The sequence below is a fragment of the Myotis brandtii genome, unplaced genomic scaffold (genome assembly GCF_000412655.1).
Source record: "Myotis brandtii unplaced genomic scaffold, ASM41265v1 scaffold260, whole genome shotgun sequence".
NCBI lineage: Eukaryota > Metazoa > Chordata > Mammalia > Chiroptera > Vespertilionidae > Myotis > Myotis brandtii.
Genome location: NW_005359881.1, coordinates 2443967 through 2464223, shown reverse-complemented (window position 1 = coordinate 2464223; position 20257 = coordinate 2443967). Strand labels below are relative to the sequence as shown.

Genomic DNA, 20257 nt, shown 5'->3' with positions numbered 1-20257 from the left:
ATTTTTGTCTGTGTGACCCAGGGCAAGTTATTTCATTTTCTTAGTCTCAATTTTCTCATCTGTAAAATGAGAAAAATAATAGAATCTCCTTTGTTGAATTGTTATGATAATTAACCAGCAGCATCATCATAAAATTACATTTTAGATCTTCCAACATTATAATCACTACCACCACTACCGCCTCTACCGCTACCATTGCCACCATCTATGTTTCACTACTTGTGTCATTCACTGCCATATCTAGTGCCTGTCTTACATGGGTGCTCAGTAGATACTTGCTCTCTGAGTGAATGAATAAAGCTGAGAAACAAGAAGGATGAAAGGGGGACTGTCCTTGGTTATGTTACCCCATCTCCTTGTTTAGTCTTCTGTAAGCACTTGTTAGATTCTGATTGGTTATGTCTCACTGCCTGCTGTTTGGGCAAAATCTATTAAGTTTTTCTGTGTCCATACCAAAAGCTGATCAATTTAGACAGTGATCGAATTCACTGGTTTTACTGTATTTGTGTCATATCTATAATAATAAAAGCATAATATGCTAATTAGACTGGATGTCCTTCCGGATGACCTTCTGGACGAAGCCGGGGTTGTGAGGGAATCCCAGGTCCTGGGTGCCTGCTGGTGGCTGGAGGGAAGCCCGGGTCCCGGGTGCCAGAGGGAAGCCGATGCCGGCAGCCAGGGGAAGGAAGGCCTACTCTTGCACGAATTTCGTGCTTCGGGCCTCTAGTAATTATATAATTTTGCCTAGGAAATGACTTTAATATCTAGGTATCAGAGCATAATAGAGTCAGTAGTTGTCATACGTTTTCTGAGATTAATTTTAGTATAACAGCCAACCCATGTTGTGATAAAAATCACATTAACATTGCTATAGTATAGTAAGTTGGGTACACTTAAAAAAATAGGACTCCATATGAAAGAAACATTCACCCAGCTGGTCACATAGTGGAAGCACTGTTTTCACATTGGCCGTTCAGCACACACCATTCCTCACTCTACCTGAAGGGTGTAGTCTGGTGGAACACTTCTGCTTAGTTAGCTGACAAATGTACACACATTTTCTTGCCTTGGGAATGATTCTTTTTTTCCTTTGGGTAACTTATATAATTTTTTTTTAGGTTCTCTTAAACATAGGCTATTTGGAATGAGGAATTCCCTCTCTGTTCTTTGGCAACTTTTGATCTTTGAAGGAAAAGTCTTTATGTACTAGCACTAGATTGTAATGTATATTTCCCTGTTGGCAACCTGGAGTGCTGTTTCCTTTTAACTAGGTGTCTCTTTCCAGCTTCATTTTCCTGTCTCATTCTTTTTTTCCTTCATAAGAGATTCTTGAGAGTATCGTATTCATTCCATTGGAAAACATTAGCCCAACGATTTATGTGGCTATGGTGCTGTGGTGTCTTTGGAAAGCCATTTCTCTCTGACTATAGTCTTATTTCCCAAAGGGTGACTTGAAGTACCGAGGTGTTCAGACAATGGATTGAAAAGAGCAGGAAACAGGAGATGTTTGTTTCTTTTCTAGACACTTAGACAGCTAAATGTAAAACATTTCTTGGGTTTTAAGTAATACTATCCCCAAGAGCCTGGCTTAATATTTTATTTTGAATCATTAATATGAAAGCACACATCTGAAAACATAATATAATTTATATTAGAATGGGGTCTTTTATAGAGGAGGCAAGCATTGCTATCTTATCTTCTTGATTGAGTTGGATTCGAGTTTATATATGGTTTCTATGGTGTCATAAATATAATATGAATCTCCAACTCTTAACTATGCTGATGCTCATTATATCATAGCAATCTCCATTGTTTAGATGTGGCTTAGTTTTTCTTAGTAAAAACATTCCAAGTAGGTTAAGTTAAAGTACAGTTGATCTATTCATTGGTTGGATACAGATTTAGGACCTTAATTGTTCCCCAGGAATTCATATGAGTATTACTAAAAAATATGTCCTCCCTCTGTTTTATTCTGTCACAGAGTGATAATTTTTCTCTCTCAATCTTCCACTCTAAAAAATAAAATACATAAAAATGTTATAAATTTTAAGGGAATGTTTGCTCTATTATACAATACTCTGAATTTCTTAAGTGGTAGAAACAGGTAGCCTGGGCTGATGCTCAAAGAGTGAACTAGTTTATGATATGAGCTGGTGAAAAAAAAAGTCACACTCCTACTTTTATTTTATTTTCTAGGTGTGAGGCCCCTTAATCTTTTTATTATTAGTTACATGTCTTAGATACATATTCATATTATTAATAAGAATAAAGTACCTTTGGAAGTTAAAAATAAAAGGGCCTAAAAGGATGGCCTAATGTTTATCTGGGAACTATAAGGAGGCCGTCTTCTGTGTAATATAAAGAATGAGTTAATAGAATTAATTAGTTTCAACATTCAAGTACATTTGGCAATAGAGCTTGGTAATAAGACCTGTGACCTTTTTGGGGGGGAGGGTGGGTGTTTGAATATTAGCTCATGACTTTCTAGATGAAGACATCCGAAAAGCCACACGGACTCTTCTAGTCTGTCATCGGAGTGACGAGTCCTTTGCAGTTGGTTCCCGATTTCGGCGGTGGGAAGTGTATGTTGACGTGTAATATTGAAACCATTGTTTCCTTCCTTCCTTCTGTGTGTTTACAGCAAGCTCCTGACGTTGAAGTGGGAACTGACCTTGTCCCTTCAGTCACAGTGAAGGTATTGTACAATGGTTCTAGACTGTGATGTGCACACGATAGTACACATTTCATCATGTTTGTCACTGTTGTCACCCTTTAAACAGCCAATGGAAATGTCATGCAAACACTTGGAATTTGTATGCTTTCCTCAGCCTTGGGTGGTGAATTGATAACCTTCATTGCATTCTACAAATATGAAACTGATAATCGCATTCATAGCAATATGTACATAATCGAAACAATTGTTATGACTTATTCCTACCATTACTTAAATGTGTTGTATGATCCAGGGTCTTTTTTTCTAGAAACATTTAGCATTTTAAATATGCTAAAGGAATTGCGTCATCACATAGACCAACCAGTTGATTGACGCATCATATATATACTAGGGAATTATCTGAATGCTAATAATAGCTTTCTTCTAGGAATGACTATATGTGTGTTTGAAAAGAATTCCCAACCATCTATCTGCCATAATATTAGCTTTAAAGGGGTGTATTTATAGCAAGAAAATATTAAATGAAGAAGCCACAAAGTAGAGTAGTGACAAATTGATAGTCTTGAAAAAATAGAATATGAAGGATGTGGTTTTGGTTAAAATTTTTAGTCCCGTCATTGTAGAATTTTAGACTGGGACTCAAATGGAGAACCCTCTTAAGGCATTTAGATTAAAGTGTGGTAATCAGTCAGCACATTATTAAGCTGACAATATTTATCACTGCCCAGAGCGTGGAGCCAGGGAAAGTTGTGGATCTTGGCGATTCGCTCAAAACTTGGACAGGGCCTCATATTTTCTTAGATTATGGGTTGCTGTCCTTGGAGGAGCTTGACAGGGTACCAGGCTCTACCAATTGTGTTCGCTTACACTGGGCCCGGCGGGTGGCCCTAGTGTGGGGCTCTGTGGTTCAAGTTGAAGGGAGCCCAATCTTTTAACAGTTTCCTAAGCTAATTTTTTTGGATTCTTGCCACTGGAAACAAGGGTGGTCTTTCCCCAATCTCCCTCCCCTATTCAATCAAAGGCTCTATCTCATTAATACTTCTGAGTCTGGAAAAGCATTAGTGGCAAGAAATCAAACACTTAAGAAAAAAGAAACCCTTCAGAGTTCCAGGAATGATCTATAGACTTGTGTGGGGAAACCCTTTTTATGTCTATCTACTGATACTGTTCAGACACATACACATAATAACTCAGGCGCACACTATACATTGCAGAAAAGTCTTGTACCTCAACCAGATAACATTGCTCATGCTAATTTCCCCCCCAGCTACTGCTGATGGCTACAAGGAAACACACCTTTCTGTCCCAGGCAGCTCTTAAGGCATTTAGATTAAAGTGCCTCAGGTGGAATAGCCACCTCCAAATGCTGGCGTGACACTACTGGGGAAGTCTCCTTCACCGGTGGGTTATTGCGTTTGAGAACGACTAAGCCTGTGGTCGGCAAACTGCGGCTCACGAGCCACATGTGGCTCTTTGGCCCCTTGAGTGTAGCTCTTCCTAAGCCTTAGGAGTACCCTAATTAAGTTAATAACAATGTACCTACCTATATAGTTTAAGTTTAAAAAATTTGGCTCTCAAAAGAAATTTCAATCGTTGTACTGTTGATATTTGGCTCTGTTGACTAATGAGTTTGCTGACCACTGGACTAAGCCATTCCTAACGCTCCTTGTTGCCACTAAAGAACAGGAGAAAGAAGGCACCACACAGGGTCGCACACGGTCAGCCGGACTTCCGCAGCAGACACAATGCCTTCCTGATTCGGTCTGACAGTTTCTATACACATTTCTGCTATAAATCTCCCCTTCTAGCCTTTTATAACAACAGCGGCCAAGATATATAAGCGTGCATGTTTCCATCATAATAAATCCTGTTAATTGAGAAAATGTTTCCATCCGTTCCACGTGAGCGAAGATGTGGCTGCCTTGAGTAAGTGTGCCTGATGGGAGAGTGGTTTGTTCATACCTGGCCTTTGGAGTCCTGGTTATACACCGAGGATAAAAAATTCAGTATTCTATTTCCTAAGGATCATATTTCATTTTGTTAGGAGCAGAAAAGAGCATGGAAAATTCTTGTATTAATGTTTTATACTTTTCCCTTAATATTCTATAATTATTTTTCTCTTAAAATATGAAGTTTACGATCTAGCCAAGTCTTTAACTGTTTTTTTGGCTCAAACACAGCTCTTCTTTGTTACTGTAGTTATTTTTGTCCCACATCTCCTTGATTCACTTTGGAAAGGGCCTCGCCATTGTTGGGGTTCTATAAGTCCATGTAGGAGAGCTCTCACGGTTGTGCCTCTAAACCAAATGCAGACACTTTTGTGACAATGTGAAGCTGTGTGACCTTTGTCTAAGTTCACGTTGCCAGGCCAGGCAGTCAGAGTGTCTGCTCGCTTACCCACAGCCCGGTACTACTTCCAGGATTGCTCACGTTCACTTTTAAAACCGAGCTTTCAGCTCTCTTGCACATACTGGCTGGATGGTCTTGGGCACTTACTTAGCTTCTCTGAAGCTCTGTCTTTAAAGTGTAAAATGGGGGCACTCGTTCATGTGCAGAGTTGTTTTGAGACTTAACCCCAGTTGATTCAGAGCATGGGCTCTGGATTCTGGCAGCCGGAAGTTCAACTGTGGTTCCCCCACATACAATCAGAATGTCCCTGGGCGAATCATTTAGCCTCTCTGAGACACAGTTTTCTTTTCTCTAAAATGGCATATAGTAATAGTAGCTGTTTCACCATGTTGCAAATAATAAATGAGATAATGCACATAAATAATCTATTAGCACGGTTCTATGAATATAGAAAGCTGCTAATGGTTATCATTAATGTGATTAATTAAAAATGTATGTATAGGCTAGCATCGTATTATTATTAATAGAAAGTATTAAAATGTGTTCCATTTGTTCAGCGGACTAGCTATTTGAAAGAATGTTGTCTGTATTGCATATCTGGTTTCTTCTCATAATTGCCGTCAGGGTTTGACTAGAAAGGCAGTAGGTTTACAATGGTCAGACGTCACTGAGGAAGCTTTGTTCGTGGGATGCAGATTCCCCTCATGTATTCCCAGGGCTGATAAAGTAACAACTGAGGGTTCATTGTTCATTTGCTGTGTTTATTGTATTTATCTGCATCAATAGTTGTCTTTTAAAAATTTTACTGTGCAAGTCAAAATTTCATGTTTAACTTATTTTTAAGTTGTACAAATATCCACATTGTTTAAAATTAATTCAAGGTATTTACTGAATCTAATTACATATATATATATGTAATTACATATATATATGTAACATTTCTAAGTTAAAAGTTTAAAATTTAAATATATATAATGTTTGTGGGCCAGTTGTATATTGCTGTATATGGTTTCTCTATTATATGTATGTATGTATGTATATATAATTAAGGAATAGGTGATACATGCCTTTTATTTAAGAGAAACTTCAGAACTACTTTCCTTAAAAATAAGTAAGCCCTTTCATTATGCCAGTTAATAATGAAATATATCTTTCTCATATACTAGTGCCTAGTAACTAGACTGCACTGCCCCATAGCAAAGGTGTGAGGAAGAGAATGCTCCTCAGCTCTGGTGATACTAGGTGTCACGTGAAGAGCAATACCCAGGTCTACTATGAAAGTCTGTCTTACCACACCAGCCATGTGCACTCCTCTAGGAGAGATTATTCAAAGAGACGGGGCCGTTTAGGAGATACGATCGAAAGAGAGAGCATGCCCAATGGAAGCCAGATCATAAAGCTTTTTCCTTGACAGCGTGAAAATGATGCCCCTTCTCATTGGCCAGGAAAGGTCACCAGGCTCATGGTTTCTATGCTGCTCCATCCCCAGCGACTTCCCAACACACTGCTACCCGAGTTCTTAGCTATTGATTCGAATCTGAGTGGGAAGGTTTCCAGCATCATCAAGCGAGAGCACCAGTTTGGAAATCCAGCCAGCTCAGAGATGCAGCGGTGAATGCAGCCATTCTTTGACATTTTCTAGAATTAGTTATGTCGGATATTTTTTGGTTTAAGCCATAGAAGAAAATATAGTGCTTTGATATGTATCTAAGCTATGCATATATAATTAAAGAATAGGTGATACAAGTCTTTTACTTAAGAGAAATTTCAAGACTACTTTCCTTAAGGAAAAGTAAGGAAATTTTTTTTATTAAATATATATTTTTTAATGTTTTCAGAGAGGAAGGGAGAGGGAGAGAAAGCTAGAAACATCAATGACAAGAGAGAATCATTGATTGGCTGCCTTCTTCACATCTCACCCTGGGGATCGAGCCTGAAACCCGGGCATGTGCCCTGACTGAGAATCGAACTGTGACCACCTGGTTCATAGGTCGATGCTCAACCACTGGCTGGGCAAAGTAAGGAAATCTTTAGAGAATAATTGATTTGTGTAAAATGTAATACACTGATACTGATTAAGATAAATAATTCATGATGCCACATCTATATGAAAAGAAGAATGAACACATATAATATTTCATGATGTAATTATTTATCAGCCATTGATGGCAGATATCTTCCTTTGCTTTTGATAGAACATTTCTAAGTTAAAAGTTTAAAATTTAAATTAAAAAACTAATTTAAATGAAAAAAATTTTAAATCATAGTTGACATACAATATATTAATTTTAGGTGTACAGCACAGTGATTGGGTATTTATATAACTTACAAAGTAATCACCTGGATAATGGTAGAACATTTTTAATAGCTTTATTGAGATGTAATTTAGATACTATACAATTTACTCATTAAAAGTACATAATTCAGTGATTTTTAGCATATTTGCAGAGTTGTTGAACTATCACCATAATTTAATTTGAGAACATTTTCATTCCTCTTAAAAATGGCCCCATTCCTATTAGCTGTCACTTCCTGTTCCCTTCTCTCCTACTCTCCCCTCACTCCCCCTCTCCATCCCTCAACAGCTGCAAGTCTATATCTGTCCTTATAGATTTGCCGATTCTGGACATTTCATATAAATGAAATCATACAATATGTGTTTCTTTGTGTCTAGCTCCTTTTACTTAGCATACTACTTTTAAGGTTTGTCCATGTTGTAGCATGTGTCAGCACTTCATTTCTTTTTATTACCGATTAGTATTTCATTGTATGGATATACTGTATTTTGTTTATCCAGTCATCAGTTGATGGACATTTGGATTGTTTCTACTTTTGGCTATTATGAATAATGCTGGTTTGAACCTTTGTGTACAAGTTTTTGTATGAACATATGTTTTTATTTCTCGTGGCATGGAATTGTGAGATTGTTTGGTAAATTTATGTTTAATTTTTAAAGAAACTGTTAGACTTTGTGTGTGGCTGTACTATTTTACATTCCCATCAGAATATATAAGGGTTCTAATTTCTCCACGTTCTTTCTAACACCTATTTCTATCTGACCTTTTGATTATAGTATTCTAGTGGCTGTGTAGTAGTATCTCATTGTGGTTTTAATTTGTATTTTGTAGCAGTTAAAGATATTGAGCATTTTTTCATGTGCTTTTTAGCCTTTCCTGTGTCTTCTTTGGAGAAAAGTCTGTTTAACTTCAGGGTCCAGTCTCTAACTGAGTAGGACACTTCATTCTACCACTTATGTTACATGTTATGTTTTGTAGCTTCTCATTTTTTTTTCCAGATGATGTTTCCTAATTATTTGTACTGATTTTTAAGTAGTTGTGATATGTTATTAATTTGGATAGAATATAATTTGTAGTTACTAACAATTTCTATTTCCTTAGGTCACACTGCAGAATCGAGTGGCATTGCAAAAAGCCAAATTATCAGTCTACGTGCAGCCACCTTTGGTATTGTCACGTGACCAATTCACTTTTGAATTGACCGGTGAGTGTTTGGTTTTGGCTTAAAGTCTATCATAGTTTGAGGTTGTCTTTTTTTAAAATTAAATTTTTTTTATTAGTGTGTTCCTTTCGTGGATGTATTTCTTGTCTGAATTGTGAGACTGGTATCTTCCTGAAATTAATGCTTGTGTTGTTTGGCTTATGGTGTTTTCCCTCTAAGCATCAAGCATGGACATTCAATGAATGGTTGTTGAGTCTGAAGTAATTACAGATTTCCAAGGGCTTTCCTTAACTAGGTGGACCTGTAATTGTACTTAAACACTGTAATTTGGAAGGCTTTCTTTATTAGTGTTTCTCTAGTGAGCTATTTATTGAATCAGTAATGTTTGAAGAAAGAATATTGACTTTGGAGTCTAGCCGGAATTTGAATCCTGGCCCTGACTCTCACTCTATGTGTAACCTTGGGCAAACTACTTTAGTAATTACTTGGAGCCTCCGTTTTTTTAGTCTGCAGAAAGGGATAATGATGTCTTTCTTGTAGGGCTGTCTTGAGGATTTAATGAAAAAATGAATCTATGTAAGTTATCTGCAATAATGCCTATAATAGGGCCCCTCTTGGCATAGAATCTCTTATCCCCTCCCACTTACATCTAAGTTGTCACTGATTCTGTTAAAGTGATTTCTGAATTATCTTTCTTTGTTTACTGTCACAGTTCAGCTGGGGAGCCTATGTCTTATTCAGGAAGTCAAGGACATCTCTCTCTTTTTTGCCTTTGTATAACCAACTCTTACCTGAATGCCTGGCAGATAGTGGGAACTCAATAAATTACTCATTGAATGAGTGAAGGAGTGGTTGAATGGCTGAAGTAGCCTTGGACATGATACCTAACAATTGGTTTCTCATTTTATTTTCTAATTTTTATTTAAAAATATTTTTGTTGATTTCAGAGAAGAAGGGAGAGGTAGAAACATCAATGATGAGAAAGAATCATTGAATCATTGGTCGGCTGCCTCTTGCATAACCCCCACTGGGGTTCGAGCCCACAGCCTGGGCATGTGCCCGGACCAGGAATCGAACCTGTGACCTTCTGGTTCATATGTTGATGCTCAGCCACTGAGCTACACCGGCTGGGCTGTTTTCTAAATTTTTACAATAATTTCAATTTATCTTTTTAAAATACATTCTGAACAATTTATTTTTCCAGTTACAAACCCGTTAGGGCTTTCTAACCCAGGTTGGAGATCAAATGCCTGATTACCGAAGGCTATGAACAATCTGCTGTCTCTATTGTTGTAGTTCCCTCACATCCAGTCCCCTCCTTGGATTTCCCCTGCAGTCTTGTCCTGACCATGAGAAAGTGCTGTTCCCCACTCCCACAGTCTCTTGCCCTTTGTACCCTTGTCTCTGTCCATGCTGCCTGTTCACCTGAGTAAAGAGAAGCAATGGGGTAGAGTGTTTGGCCCCCTTGCTCTGAAGTCAGCTCCCAGCTGTGTCTTAGCTATATGACCTTGGGCAAGCCTCTTACTCTCTAGCCAGACCCCCCAGCCAGCTCCCCCTTGCCCCCCCCCCCCCCCCCGCCCCCCACATACACACACAAACAACAATAACAAAAAAGAAAGGAATGGGGACAATAATACCACCCACCTTATAGGATCATTGTGGGGATTAAATGAGTTAATCCATGTGAAGTGCTTAGGACAGTAGCTGGCATACAATATAGGCCTAATTTGAATGGTTGTTAATAATCACTGTCCATAATTGTGTAACTTCCATTACTTTCACATTGCTTATAGCACCAGAGATGACTAGAACAGTGGCCTTTTCTGTTTTTCTGAAAGGAAGTTATGCACCACCTGAATTGGAAGGAAATGCTGTTGTTTCTTATGCCAGACCAACAGGTAAACAAGATTAATCACCCCTTTGCACTTGTAGTTATGAGTGAAATGTTTAAGTGGTAAGATGGGAAAACACGTTGTAAAATATTATTAAATGAAAAACGATTCTTTTCTAGTGTTAAATAAAATTGTATGTCCAAGTTACATTAATGTGTTATGAATAATTAGTGATAAGTCAATTTAGTGTATTTCTATACATAATGTTTGATTCTATTTTTTCAGTTAATAGCAAATATGATATACTTTTACTCTCACTAGAAGAATGGTATATAGTCATACTTTATCTATTTGAACTAAAGAGAAAAACCTAGTCTGAATAAATGAAAGACTATTAGGGTTACTCTAACATTAGATTAATGTTCAGAGTTTTAGATATTGTTTTAGTGACTAATTACCCTTTAGTCGGTTTAAGAGCGGACCGAGTATAATTTGATCTGTATTTAAAAACAACAACCTCTTTTTAGGTTAAAAAGGTTATTTTTAATAAAATGATGGTTGCCAAAGGTCGGGGAAGGTGTGTAAAATGGGAAGATGTTGGTCAAAGGATTCATACTTCTAGAATGAGTAAGTTCCTGCGGGGGAGGGGGGTGTCTAATGTATAGTGTGATGACTATAATATACAATACTGTATGATATGCTTGAAAGTTGCTAAGAGAGTAGATCTCAAATGTTATCACCACAAAAAATGATAATTATATGAGGAGAAGGAGATATTAACTAACTTTATAGTGGTAATCTTTTTTGCAATATATATGTGTATCAACTCATCACATTGTATACCTTAAACTTACATATGTCAATAATATCTCAATAAAGTTGGGAAAAAAGGGGAAAAGGTTATCTTTAGTCCAGTTGAGATTCAATTATTATAAGTTTCAACTTAATTGAGTCAATCAATTTTATATATTTTTCCTGTATAGTTAATTTTTTATAGTAATAGTTTGACAGTTGATTGGTAGGAGAAGAGAATTCATTATTGCTTTTTGTCATTTAACCAAACATGATTAAATGTAATGTAACTGATAATAAGGTATTTCAGCAGTGTTACATTTTAAAATTATTTCTATACAGTTTTTTTTTTTAGTTTTTTTCCTTCTACCGATGCCCACTTTGCTTATTTTAGTAATGTTTTTAATAATTATTGTAGTTTTTATTTTGCCTAAGGGAATTTTCAGGCTTATGTATTGACAATTTTATGCTCTGAGTTGCTTTTATAACTTTAGTACATTTTCAAAGTGGACAAAATGCTTAAAATATATTATAAAGTTGTAAAATAAGTCTGTGAGTTGCTTGTTGCGTGTATCAGTTTTAGCTATTATACTTATCTATAGTCAGAATTTAAAAAAACTATAAATTATTGCTAAACAAAAGAGCATAGCATTAATTGGTTGAAAATATATTAGAAGTTAAAGTAAAAAAAAGTAGATAGAAGTAAAAGAATAGCAAGAATAGCAACTCACCCAAAGATATTACAGCATAGTGGTATCTACTGGCTGAAATTTATAATGTAAGCAAGACTAACTGGAAATATTATTATGATTATGTATTTGGTCTTTCATGCAACTGTTTTCTCAACAATGCATTTAATGCTCTTGATGCCATTTACGTACTGAGTTTGGTTTGCTGTTTGGCCAGATCATATATCTTTATCTCTTCTTGCCACTTTTGCACTGGAATAGCACACTCTCATGGACTTCTGAGAATGGAAGTGCAGATATATTGTTAGATTTCATTTATTCATGTTTTACTCGTCAATTGTGGATTAACCTTAACTCATTTTTATTGGAGAGCAGTTTAAATCATCAGTGAGAATCTTGAAAAATTTAATTTATATTTTTAAGCAGATATGTATTAAATTTGTGTTGTAATTTTACCATAGATAATTTGTTGCATTCTTTCTCCCCTAACCCTTTCTGCATTGCCTCTGATGGATAGATCGAAGTCCTGAAGGTAGGTAAGAAAAATAATTTAGAACTAAATGAATTTCTGAACTGAAATGTGGTCAGTGAATTGAGTTGGTATTATAACATGAATTAACTGTTTTTATAAACTATTGTTTTAAATTAAATTTATATTATATTGGTTAATATAATCATACAGGCTTCAGGTGTGGGTTTCTATGTTATAGGACCTGTATATTGCACTGTGCCCACTACCCAAAGTCAGATCTCCTATCACCATATATGAGGACTCCATTCACCCTTGACTCCCTTCCTCTGGCAACCACCACACTGCTGTTTGTGTCCACGAGTTTTAGTTTTAAGTCCCACATATGAGTGAAATCATATGGTTCTTAGCCTTTTCTGACGGATTTATTTCACTTAGCATAATAGTCTCAAGGTCCATTGGTGTTGTTGCAAATGGCAGTATTTCATTCTATGGACTGCTATTTTAACTATAGAAACCTCTTTAAGGATGATTCATTTCCTTGATCTGACTATGGAGAGTATACTACATGTTTCCTCTCATAGAGACTTGCCATTTAGCAGAGTCATGAGAAAGAATGAAGCTCCATATCTCTTTAAAAAAATCAGGTGTCATTGACAAGTGATTTCTGTGACTGGTGATTTACCTGTATGCTCTGTTACCTTATTTTACAAAAATGAAGAAATAGTAAGGACACAAGGTGTTTGCCACGGAGTTGTAAATTGTCTGTTTTCTCTGTGCCCCAACAGACCCACCTTTGTCTCTGGTCAGCATGCCATGCGTGCTCATTCTGTGGGCCTATTCTTTATCTTGTTTAGAATTTATGGGGGAATGCCATCCCGGGTCTGACCCCTTGAACTTGTCCGGGTTAGTGTGAATTGTTAACCCATTTTGTATTCCTCCAAACCTTTGTTTATGAGTCTACTGTAAAACTGACCATAATGTGAATTTCATTAAGTTTGTTCCTTTGAGTCCCCTAGTGGATTTTGAGCTCTCTGAGCGACAGGTTCGAGCACTCATCTTTGAATTATATGATATTAGGATAAATGACAGGCACTATAAAAGAATCTTCTGCCCTAGCTGATTTGGCTCAGTGGATTAGAGTGCCAGCTTGTGGACTGAAGGGTCCTGAGTTCGATTCCAGTTAAGGGCACATGCCTGGGTTGTGGGCTCGATCCCCAGTAAGAGGTGTGCAGGAGGCAGCCGATCAATGATTCTCTCTCATCATTAATGTTTCTATCTCTCTATCACTCTCTCCCTTCCCCTCTGAAATAAGTAAATAAATATATATTAAAAATAATTAAAATATATATATATATATAAAAAAGAAAGAATCTTCTACTTTGATTATTTTCCTCATAGACACAGACTTTATTTGGTTTATTTTCATATTAGCTATTTAAGATAAATATTAGATAACAATGTTAATTCATTAATAATAAATACATAAAATACTTTAAAATAATGGCAATATTTACTCATAAAGTTTTGGTGATGCCAACTACCTTGGTTGCATAGTATTTGGAAGGTGAAAATGCACTTATATGAGAAATATTTTAACAGAAGTATGTGATTAGCTTAATAACATAAAGTAAACTAGTCAAATTAGAATTTGGGTTATTAAAAAACTATTATTAATAAATAATATTTATATTTTACTTTGCAAGGTTGCACATAGCTGATAAAATTTGCACTAACTTTTGTGAAATACCATATTCATATTATTTAAATGATTTGTTTCAGGTTAAAAAAATCAGTTAAGGTTATCATTGAAAGTAATTTATTCCCTCTTACTGTAAATTCAGTCCCAACCATTAGGGGGAAAAAATCACAATATATGGAAATTTGAGTATTTCAGTACAAAGCTAAAGCTGGTTGTAATAATCTCATGATATATTTTAAAATTATAATTAAGCTTTGGGGAGTCGAGTTGAAACACCCAGCTTCAGCTAGCAGGCAAGAAAAGAAAGGCTGCCACTGAGCTCTCACTTTGCACACAAGGCTTCAGATTTCAAAGACGGTCCATTTCATTGACCTGATCTGTTCAGGCTGCAGTGCAGATAAGCAGTCTTGCTTTTACTCATGGCAAAGAGGGAAGCAAACGAGGTTTTATGTTGTCCCATAAGAGTTAGTCTCCATGATTTCTGCGTTAAAGTTACATGACATGGGAGGTGTAACAGGACTGCAGTTGGAGCACAGTACGTAGCCAGACATAACAGGAAGGGATCAAGGAAGTTCTGGCTACCAGACACCGCTACTGCTTGGGGCGCCTTGTTTTCAGTATGAAATGACTCTAGCAGGCCGCTGGAAAGAGTGCTACAGGCGCTGTGTGGAAGTGTAATGCATATGCATAGTTATTCTACTTTGATATATATGCCTTCCCCCCCCCCCCCCCCCGCCCTCTTTTTAAAGCGCATTTTGGCTTCCCTCTTGACAGTGATACTGGCTCTTGGGTGTGCCAGGTGTAGTCAGAATTCTCTTCCTGGAAAAATTGTTCCATCAGGAGTGGTTTTGATGTGACTTTTCTTTCTCAGTGTTAAATAATTTTGTGATTAATTGTACCAAGTAGTTGCAACTGCCCGTTCCCTCTAGCAGGCTAGCGAGGGAAGTGTTTGAAGGGGAGGCGATTATACTTGGTAAAGACTGCAGCCCAAAGTCAGTCTGATGAATGAGTAGGCCAATATTTAAATATTATAAATGACCACATTTTTTTTCTCTCAGCTTAAAATTGAGTTGAATAAGCCTGTTTGCCAACAACATAGAGAAAATATCACTGATGGTAGGCAAAGTTAGGACCAATTAGGCTCTTTCAACTGAGCTGAAAGCTAGTTCAAAGTCTTTGAATACATGTAATTCTTTCCTTCCTTATTATAGATGCACACTCACACATATCTCCATGTGTCTCTAGCTTCAGGTTCTTATGTACAATGGTAGCCTGAAGAATAATTGTAGCCAAATTTACATTTCAAGATTCTTAAGAAAATATAAATCTCAGTGGAAATGTGTCTCTGAAAAACATCACAACTAAATACTGGAGATTGTATTTTGAAATGCTTGGTTTTTAGTTTGATGAGAAATAATATAAAATACTGACATTGTGATTTTTAAAAAAAGATATGGTTTCTTTAAACCGGTTTCTGAAGGATTGAATATTTTCTTTTTAAATATATCTTTATTGATTTCAGAGAGGAAGGGAGAGGGAGAGAAAGATAGAAACATCTATGATGAGAGAGAATCATTGATTGGCTGCCTTCTGTACACCCCACACTGGGGATCGAACCTGCAACCCAGGCATGTGCCCTGACAGGGAATGGAACTGTCACTACTGAGCTATGCCAGACGGGCAGATTTTATATTTCCCCCCCAAATGGTAAACTTTTCAAGTTGCCATCATTTTATAATCAAATTTTTAAGTATCATTTTCCAAAATGATGTTTTCCAAATGTCCTATGAAACAGGTTTATAGTTCCCAGAGAAAAAGGGAATTCTGGAGGGTTCTACAAATCTTAGCAATTGTAGACAGTTGCCCAAATGTGCGATACTGTGTAAGGACCCTGTCTAGAGTTTGCGGGATATTCAAGGCCACTCTGAGTGTGGGAATCCTAATCAGGAGTGTTCAAGGCTAAGTTACTATACGCAGGTGCAAGAAGCAAGGACACAGCTATCTTACTGTATGTATGCTGCGCAAGCATGCCCATCTATAACCCAAGATTGTGAGGTCACTATTTGGCAAGAAGCCTCTTTTGTCTAAGTTAGTATTAAAGTGTGTTACTGACCAGCAGGCAGTGGGGCTGGGAGGCAGTTGCTTAGTGAGGCTGTAGCTCTAAAGATGGCTCCTGTATAGCTCCTATGTTGGAGGCTACTGCGACTTTGTAGGAAAGATGTATTGTTACCTAGCCGGTGTATGGCGACTGTATGGGACTTTACTTTGAAGGACTGCTTTGTCTAAAAGCTCCTGTCAGAGCTTGGGCTACAATAAAGACTCTCTTATATACCCACAACTTCTCATGGCTTCTCTGTCGAATACCCGGAGTCCAAGGAGGTCCAGTCCCTGGCAGAGGGGCTTGGACCCAACATACTGATATTAACTAACTTCACTGGACTGTGAATTGAGTTATAATGTATTTCCCTTGTTGGGTTTATTAGTGCTTATAAGCATTTGTTCCAGTTTCTGAAAACATATATACACCACCAGTTTCCTTAGCTCTGGGTTCTTAGAGATTTAGTACCAATATTCAAATATAGGCTCATTAGCATAAGGCTAATGTTGTTGATCATGATTAAATTTTTAAAAATATATATTTTATTGATTTTTTTACAGAGAGGAAGGGAGAGGGATAGAGAGTTAGAAACATCGATGAGAGAGAAACATCGATCAGCTGCCTCCTGCACACTCCCCACTGGAGATATGCCCGCAACCAAGGTACATGCCCTTGACCAGAATCGAACCTGGGACCCTTGAGTCCGCAGGCTGACGCTCTATCCACTGAGCCAAACCGGTTAGGGCATGATTAAATTTTTTACCACAAATTCAATCAGTACCTGGTCCAGCGAAACAGAGCCACGGTCTTAGCAGTATAGTTTTAGAAGCACATTTACAGCCAGATTTTGTTTGAACAATTAGCTCAGACTTTGGTTCCAAGTACATAGAAGATCGCTTATTTTTATGCATAAAGAGTTATCAGAAGGTGAAGCATTTCCCCCCACTATTCTGTTCATTGAAAATGAAGAAAATGAAGATAGGTTTCAGGTTTTGAGGCTTTAATTTACCTATTGTAGAGGAAATATATTAGTAGGTACAGTTCCATAATTTGGAGATATGTGGAATATATGAACTTGGAAAAAACAATGCTTCCTAATATTTTGTGTGCTGACATTCATAGTTGTGCTTTGAGCAGTAGCTTAGATCATGCTACCATAATATTTTGAGTTGAAACATTTTACCATTGCCCTGGCTGGTGTGCTAAGTGGTTAGAGTCTTGGCCTGCATACTGAGGGATGCGGGTTCAATTCCCGGTCAAGGGCATGTACCTGGGTTGCAGGTTTGATCCCAGGCCCCAGTTGGGGTGCATGAGGGAGGCAACCAACCCATGTGTCAATGCTTTTCTCTCTCTCTCTCTCTCTCTCTCTCTCTCTCTCTCTCTCTCCCTCCCTCTTCTTCTCCCTCTCCCTCTCCCCTTTTCTTTCCTCCCTCCTTCCCTTCTGCTCTTTCTAAAAAGCAATAAAAAAAATCCTCGGGTGAGGATTAATTTTTTTTTTTTTTGCCATTGCAAAGTACAAATAAACATGCCTTTAAAATCTCACAGAATGTCAGGATATAATACCCTGGGACCTTTCTGAAGAGCCACAGTTATACTTTGCATCTAGGATTCCAGAAGTGAATTAAACATCTGTTGGTTATGAGCAAAAAATGAGCTACGTAAAATTTGATGGATAATAGATTATGTTGGAGAATGACAAATATGCTCCCCGTGCTCTGAAAAAGTCTTTAATTGACCTCGTATATCAACATGTTTCCATTGCTGATGATCTCTCGCTATCCCACTGAACAAGTAATACTGAAAAGTATAGTCCCAGCTTGGATGCAGAGTAAGCCACTCAACCCCAACTGGCTTAAACAAAATATGTTGCTAATTTGGAATCATGTCCCCAAACCCCAACTGCTCTTACTTTACTATTTCTAAGTTGTTCACTGACTCCACTGTAAGGCAGTAAAGGGATGAATGTGTGTCCCCATCAAGTAAAGTACAGCAGGTCCCGAGATAGAGGCTTCTGTATATTACCCCATCAAGAACAGAACCCTAGAATAAAAGGGGAGAAAATGAAAGTTGTAGAATTGCTTTTCTGGATTTATAAGTAGAGAGCCCACTTTGCTTTGGTTTCAGTATCGTTCTCTGTAAAAATATTGAAAGGAATTGATTTTTAAAAACTTTTAATCCTGACATAAAAGTCTTCGTTGTTATGTATTGTTCAGTTACCTATTTAAATATGCCTGTGTACATAAAGAACAAAATTTGACAATTGAATGACTATGGAAGCCTTTAACAATGTCACTTAACTGGTATGTAAAGTTAAATGGATTGAGAAAAATTGAATCATATGAAGGTAATATTCTTAATATTACTGTATAAAATGTCATGAACTTCAGTAGATCTTAAGTAGAACAAATTCTGCTTTCATGTTGTAATTTATTGCAAATTGTTAATTGTAATTTGAATTTTCAGTAAGTAAACAAGCCTAAAGGTTAAAAAATTTGTGTGTGGGGGTAGAGAAATTATGAAATATAGTCATATAAAGTCTTTCTGATGTAAATTTGATATTCATCGCTCATCTTAGCTGAGAGTCTTAAATTAGGGCTAGAACTTTGAAGGTCTTAGTTTAAAGATAGTTCAGTAATTGACTATAACTCTATATATAGTGTTGAAGTGTTTCTTGATTTTAAAAATATGGTATTACTATTAAAGGCAGGCCTCATGCCTGTGTTTTTTCTAAGATTTTATTTCTGCCTTTCACTTTAAAAAATCTGCAATACTAGTACTCTTATCTTTTTAGTTTTTAAATTATGGTTGACATTCAATATTGATTTCAGGTATACAGCATGGTCATTAGACATTTATATAACTTACAGTGATCCCTGATATTGCCTTCTGCTTTTTGACAATAATATAAACATGTGAATTATGATAATAATGTGCAGTTCAGTTATGCTAGACAAAATGGGCAGGCAGCAGACTTTTAAACTGGGATATGTTGCTGCTCAGACTATTAGTAGTACAGATTTTTTGTGTATCAAATTATTTGACACATTCGTGACTCTGCGTTTCTCCCTTTTTATTTCAGGCATTCCTCGGGTTACTCAATGTAAATTCAGACTTCCCCTGAAATTAATCTGTCTACCAGGCCAACCTTCAAAAATTGCAAGCCACAAACTAACGATTGATACCAACAAACCTCCAGTCAGCCTTCTCAGTCTCTTTCCAGGTAGGCCTTACATGCCTGTAATATATCAGAAATGTTAAGAATTTAGAATGGAATCCTTCACCAGCAGGTAATGATGGGGTAATTATCAGATAATTGTTAAGTCAGAATATGAAAATGCCTCCAGGATTTTTCCCTTGCTTGTTCAAAGGCGAGTAGCTTATATCAACAAGGTAATGAGGTGTACCTTTTAAGTTTGATTAAAATTAGTATAATCATTATTTTGTTTTAGTATCCAGAGACGAGAACATCAAATGTTTCTCTTTAGACTGTGGAATTTTTTGGCTCGGAATGTAAATATTTATTATTCACTTTCATTGTAGGTTTCTGGATAGGTACCTTTTTAAAGTACAGTCTTATGCCCCTGGAAAGTAATCGCCTAAGTAGGTGCTCTTTGTGGTTCTGCTGCCTGCAGCAGCTGGAGGGGGCAAATGTTCGAATGTTCGTTCTCTGGCCCTGATTGCTTAGAAGGGGCTCCGTATATAAAGCTTCAGCATCACAGTGAACATTTGGGGTAATCTGTGAAGGTGTGACCTTCTCCGGTGTCAGTTTTCCTCTGAGTAACTTAGAAAAAAGAGAGGCATCGATTGGATGAAGCATCTGCAGTAACCAGGTTTCTAATGTAGCCCTCTAGTCACTTTCTTGGTGATGGGGTGGAATTAAAAAAAACAAATCTGGGAATTAAATCAACCCTCTTAAATCCCTCATTAAAAAATCGTCACCATTGACTCAGATGCATCCTCACCCTTGCATTAGTGGGTAGGATTTAGAATACAAAGAGTATTTCCCACAAGCTTTAGTGATTTATGGTAAGTCAACTTTTGTGTTATTAACTACTTAAAGTGCTTACAATTTATTTTTCATGAATTTGAAGTGTTTAAAAAGCGTTGTTTATGTATAATGAAAAGCCTTCAAAATGGAATGCTTTATTTTATTTTATTTTTATTTTTATTTTTTTATTTTATTATTTTTTTTA

The 20257-nt window shown here is 36.9% G+C and overlaps 1 protein-coding gene across 2 annotated transcripts in view; it reads left to right on the top strand.

Moving 5' to 3' along the window:
• The window catches only part of BBS9 (Bardet-Biedl syndrome 9), a 331597-nt gene that overhangs the window by 136266 nt on the left and 175074 nt on the right, over nucleotides 1–20257 (top strand). Inside the window, exons 12-16 of one of the 2 annotated variants that reach the window (XM_014541095.1) lie at nucleotides 2642–2695; nucleotides 8422–8524; nucleotides 10321–10380; nucleotides 12313–12327; nucleotides 19144–19284. In XM_014541095.1, coding sequence (XP_014396581.1) covers nucleotides 2642–2695; nucleotides 8422–8524; nucleotides 10321–10380; nucleotides 12313–12327; nucleotides 19144–19284 — 373 coding nt within the window. Of the gene's footprint in view, nucleotides 1–2641; nucleotides 2696–8421; nucleotides 8525–10275; nucleotides 10381–12312; nucleotides 12328–19143; nucleotides 19285–20257 lie in introns of both variants that reach the window. The other variant, XM_005868077.2, reaches the window with a different exon arrangement.